General features: G+C 35.0%; 1 protein-coding gene across 1 annotated transcript; it reads left to right on the top strand.

Annotated features, from left to right (window-relative positions):
• Window positions 1-305: 305 nt before the first annotated feature.
• LOC107620283 (uncharacterized) lies at window positions 306-1,672 on the top strand. Its single transcript, XM_016322467.1, has 2 exons — window positions 306-375; window positions 615-1,672. The coding sequence occupies exons 1-2, from the start codon at window positions 306-308 to the stop codon at window positions 1,670-1,672; spliced, it is 1,128 nt and encodes a 375-aa protein (XP_016177953.1).
• Window positions 1,673-6,000: the final 4,328 nt, after the last annotated feature.

The raw sequence follows: 6,000 nt of genomic DNA, 5'->3' as shown, positions 1-6,000 counted from the left end.
GCTCCATATTATAATATAACACATCATAATAGAATATAAAATATAGCTGCATAACACATAAATATTATTTATATTAAATCTCTTTTCCTTTTCTTATTTTTTTTTCGTCCCTAGAAATCAGTATCCACCGACGCCGCCGACATGACAATCATAATATTTCGTCAAAAAAAAAAAGGGTAAAGAAAAGAAGATTTATAGGCTTTTTTATATAAATAAGCAATGCAGAAACATTAATTCCAGGAATACGCATGGCTGGATTTATTCACTGAAATACGCATGCCCAACTCACTGCCACCGGCCACGAAATGGATTTACACTCCAATTCGCAGCAGGCGACCACGAAATGGGGCAGAGCAGCAGGAGAGGCCATCTCAGGTGCGCCGTCCACGAAATGGGAAAGCTGCCATTTTGTGGCTGGCGCCCACAAAATGGGTATTGCGCGGAGGGCGAGCACGAAATGCTGCACTTCAGGCGTACCGGCCACGAATTGGCAACAGAATTTGACTATATAAACGCTCGTGGATCAGCAACGAGAGAAAACATTATCACTCTCGTCTCACACTCCAAGCTTCCCCTCAACCTCTGCACCCTCTTTCTTTCTTTATAATTTTTAGGTAGTGAATTTGAATCTGAGATTTGTATGGCGGGGGAAAATGTTTACGTGATTATATATCCTAATGGAGAAATTTCTCACACGGCAGAAGGTATTACATTCGTTTGCGACGATCCGCTGTGGATAATGATTCCACCACAAACATCGTTGCAGGATTTGAAGAATCTGATTCTGATGCACACCGGAATGGTTGGGAAAAAAGAAATTATGAAGCTGACCTACAGAATGCCGGTTGCGGTGGCCAACTCGTTTTCCTATCAAAAAATGCAGATAAAAGCTGATCAGCATGTGTCGATGATGTTTTCTTATCATCGCAGCATAGGAAGCATCTATTCATTGGAGCTTTGTCTGAATCTTCAGGACATTGGTGGAAGCTCGTCCAGTTCGAATAATGTGGAGGGTGTCGGGAACCGCGGAGCTGGTGATTTTGTTCCAGATCGGGATACCATTAGGGCCCCCAGTCCAAGCTTCAACGCATTTGTCCCGAGGGTACAAAATTTAGTTATTCGTGAAGCACGCCCCGCCCCTTCTACACACGTGGGGGTCGATAGGGTTCCAGAGGCTGCTATTGTAGATACGTCTGACGAGGATGAGATTGAAGATTTCAGCGGTGATGAAGCAGATGTCGTTCCAGAGACGCAGCCTCTACATGGCGATGATGTGCCTCCAACACGGGTCGAACCTGTAGGTGGTGGTGGTTCTTCCTCCATGCCGTCACACTACCTATCCTTAAATTTGGGTGCGATGCATTCGACTAACGTAGAGGACAGACCGAGCACGTATCCTGTGTCAGGCGAGATGGAGCTTGAGGTTGGGCTGAAATTTCTTAACCGGGAATCAGCGATGCTAGCGGTAAAAAACTACAACATACGCAGGAGTGCAGAATATAAGGTTGTAGAGTCAGACCAAAGCAGGTATGTATGTCGATGTAAGCAGTTCGGGGACCGATGTCGTTGGATGGTACGGGTTGCGAAGACAAGGTCCTGTAGATTTTGGGAAATCCGAAAGTATGAAGGTCTCTCTGATGAAACTTACTCCATGACCTCAACGTACCGCTAACAGGCTGTCCGTCTATAGGTAGCCCTAGCTGCATGGCTACATCCTCCAGAGTTATAGTACACTCACCCCAAGGGAGATAAAAAGTGTGCGTCTCAGGACGCCACCGTTCCACAAAGGCACTGATAAGTGGATTGTCGTACTCGAAACGCTTGATCAAAGAGGCATGATAAAATCCGGTGCGTCTCAAATAAGGGTCTAGCCTCTCCCACCTCATTTCCATGGTTGGATCCCCAGCCTCTAACATGAATACATCTACGAGCGTGCCATGCGGAGTAAGAACACGTGTGGGCTACAACATAGGAAACCAAGAAACACAACAGTTACAAATACTCTTTAATAAAAGGTTAATATCGAAAAAAAAAATTTACTAACAATCCATTACAATAGCAAATTGATTAACTGTGTAAACAAACCTTATGAAGTAAGTGTGCCGCTATATGATGTTCGTCCAGCCGGTTCAAATTTTCCTCCACGTTCATCCCACCCCCACTCATATTAACTTATTTTTTAAATTGAAAAACTCACTACCAGAAGCTCACCTCCTCTCAGGTTACATTTACCATGCTAACCATTTATTTTTTCCTACCCCACTTGAAAATGAAAGCTCTCCCCAACCCCCCTTTTATACAACTCTCGGCTCCATTTCCCACTGTCCCCTGCTACCAGACACAGCCAATGCATGCTGCTGCCGTTCAGAACACCCAACTCGTGGGCGCCAGGCACGCATCCACCCATTTCGTGGGCACCGGCCTTGACATGGCCCATCTCGTGGGCGCCGGCCTTGACATGGTGCACCTCCTCTGTGCCAGCCACGAATTGAAAAAGCTGCTGCTGCTCTGCCCCATTTCGTGGTCGCCTGCTGCGAATTGGAGTGTAAATCCATTTCGTGGCCGGTGGCAGTGAGTTGGGCATGCGTATTTCAGTGAATAAATCCAGCCAGGTGTATTCCTGGAATTAATGTTTCTCCATTGCTTATTTATATAAAAAAGCCAAGATTTATAGCCTTTATACATTTTATAATTTCATTATTTCAAACACAAATGAAACTTATAGAAACTTGCGTTACGTATCAAATTGGACAAACAAGAAAAACTTAGCATAAGCACACATTAAAATAGGCTTTGTATTATTTACCACACGTGTAATATAATAAGTTGTATGATACACCATATAGTATATTATTATAGCACGTATCTGCCAAAGTAACAGAGCTATATATATAGTTAATAAACTAATGTTTATTTATTGTCTTCTTGTCACTGTCTCCAAAACTTGTTCTAACACCATTCATCAAGGAAGAAATTTCGGTTGGAAACGAATGGATATACCTCCAATTGATATCTGAAAGGATGATCAATGATCATCATTTTGTGATGCCATGGTACATTTTCATCATCGGTATAGTTCCGGTTCTGCACTTTCATTTGTAATCATATATATATATAGTTATAACAGATTTACAGTGAGGATCATCAATTTGTGTGTTAAAGCTAGAGATATATAATCATTAAAAGGGTATATAAGAATTTGGAGAGAAGTAGAGTAGAATATGTCTTACCAATTCTTTAAAGCCTGATTAGGGTTGGTATAGAAGCCAACAAAATTTGTATAGTGAATATATAATTCTCTCCAATTTGTATAGTGAATATAATAACTTTTATGGTTCTAATTTCTAGACATATATTTTCATTTGTATAGTTAGAAAGAAAAACATTTGTATGTCCAAATTTATCATATTATTAAATATTCAATTATGCTAAATATATATTAAAATTAGTTATTAATATAAAATATATATTAAAAATGAGTTAAATAATACATATATTTATAAATAAATATATTGATATCTGATTTTGATATAAATATTACATTTCTGTTAAACATATAAAAAAAATAATTGGGAGCTTAATTTATTTTATTAATTATTTTTAATACATAAATAAAAAATTTTAAACTTTTTATTTTTTGATATTGTTAAAGTATAACATATATTTTTAAATTTTACTCATTTAAAAATTAAAAAATAGTGAGGTTTACCCATTACTATTCTAATACATATATATATAACTATTAACTTTTTTGACTGGTGAAATGATTGGTAAAAATGAAAAATAACATTATAATTTTCGAGTTTGTTAACTCCCACGATAGCCAAATATATTGAGGACTTTATTGTCACTTATTAAAAGATAAATTACATCAAGGTTTAGAAAGTAGTGTGCCTTACCCATTTCTTCAAAACCTGAGGGTTGGTAGCCAAGAAAATTAGTAAAGTAGTGATCCTTTCGAATTTTAGGTGACACATGATGATTCCATTGCAAATCATTTTGATGGTAGCCAAACAAAGGAGTATAGTAGTAATGGCTGCTTTTAGTTTCAAGTAGTTTTTGTTGCACTAAATGAAAGAATAATGTATACTTTGAATCTCTATATTTGGATGGATACGATCCCTTATCCCTGTAAGGAGGATCAGTGGGATCTATCCACCGTGGTTCTTCTTTATAATACGGTGGAGTAGCCTTCGGATTTGAATTTTGATTTTGATTTGGTTCTTGTTGTTGTGGTGGTTGTTTAGGTTTTTTAGGAAATGGAATAACTCTACCCAACATTGGAAGAATAGGAATATCACCACCTGAATCATAGTTGGTAGGATAATTATAATCCTTTTGAAATTTCATTCGAATATCATTGAGATTAAGATTATAGTCAACCGGCCAGCTGCTGCTTCTTCTTGACCCTTTTAACTCATTATCCTCCACATTGTATGCTTGAATTTTCTTTTCTAATGGATAAATTAATGGTCATGATTGGTACAATAATATTTAAGATTTTAGGTTAAACATAAATTAAAAAGAATGAAATTGTAAAGTTCACTCTAAAGTCCAAAATGACAAGAAGCTATAGTTATTAAGGTCTAAAATGATTAGATACATTATTATATGTATGTGTACAATAATAGGGATCAATTTCTCATTTATTTATTTATTTTGATAATTTTAGACCAAAACTATATAAAAAAAAAACTTGCATGATGGATCAAAACCTAAATCACTAATTCACTAGCTAGTTTTATAAAGACCAAAACTTTTTCAATCATTTATTGAATATATTATAATTCTAAAATAAGTATAGATTCTATTTATAATCAAATTATTTAATAAAAATAAACCATTAATTTGGACTTAATGAGAATCATTAACAATGTAACTAATTCATCTTGTGATATGATAATGTCCTTGACAAAAATGAAAGATTGGAATTATATCATTAGAGTGAAAGAAGCAAAGACTTACCATTGAAAAGTTCACGAGCAAAGACACGAATAGATAAGAAAAATGAAAAAAGAAAAGCAGAGAAAAAAAAGGCCTTTGAGTTGGCCATCACTACTATAGAGCAAATTGAAACAAATGAAAATGAAGAGGAGGCTCTAGGTGAAAATGTGGAATGCGAAATGCAATTTCATTGTTACATATATATTGACAAGCAGCAATAATAAGAGATTAAATAGGGTCATTTTTAAATTGATGATGTCATTATCAATTTAAAAGATATTATGTTTAATATAAAAAAGAGGAGTGTTAGGGGGCGACAACTTTTGTGATTTGTAGCCATCAAATAGCCATCAATGATGATTTTAATGGTGTGAGATTGGTGTGAGATTTCATCCAATAACTCACTTTTCTTTGCTGATTACATGTTGGCTAGAATTTGAAAAAATTGTTGGCCCCTAAACTTTTTCTATAAAAAATATTTATAATAAGATTATATTTGGCAGCGGCGGCGGCGACGGCGACGGCGACGATGATGATAATAATAATAATAATATTTTGCGATGACGACAATAATAATAATAATAATAATAATAATAATAATAATAATAATAGCTACGTAGAAAGGATTATGTTTCTAACTTTGCCAGTATGGAAAACCAAGAGTCAAGAAATAAAGATTATACTATACACCAAGAGTCAAGAGTCGGTTGTGACGAAGCATTTCCTAATATTCCTCAGTTCTATAGCTCTGTGGAGGCGTTGGGAGCTTATTATTTATAGGGTTAAATATGTTTTTAAGAAATTTTGTATTGAACGTTTTTATTAAAAAAAAAAGATTACTTTGAGGTTCTTAAATTTTAAAAAAATAGGATATATATTATATTTTTGAGAATATATTTATTCAAATAAAAATAATAAGAAGTTTGACTAAAATAAAAATTTATATATTTTATTTTTTAAAAGTTTAAAGATTTTAATGTAATAAAATTTTTTTAAGAATGAAAACGTTTGATGCAAAATTTTTTATGAATATATTTGTGTATATATTTTAGAAGA

This window comes from Arachis ipaensis, chromosome B10 (genome assembly GCF_059453495.1).
Source record: "Arachis ipaensis isolate K30076 ecotype BB chromosome B10, ASM5945349v1, whole genome shotgun sequence".
Classification (NCBI taxonomy): Eukaryota; Viridiplantae; Streptophyta; class Magnoliopsida; order Fabales; family Fabaceae; genus Arachis; species Arachis ipaensis.
Note: the sequence above shows the minus strand (reverse complement) of the source record. Positions and strands in the feature narration are given on the sequence as shown.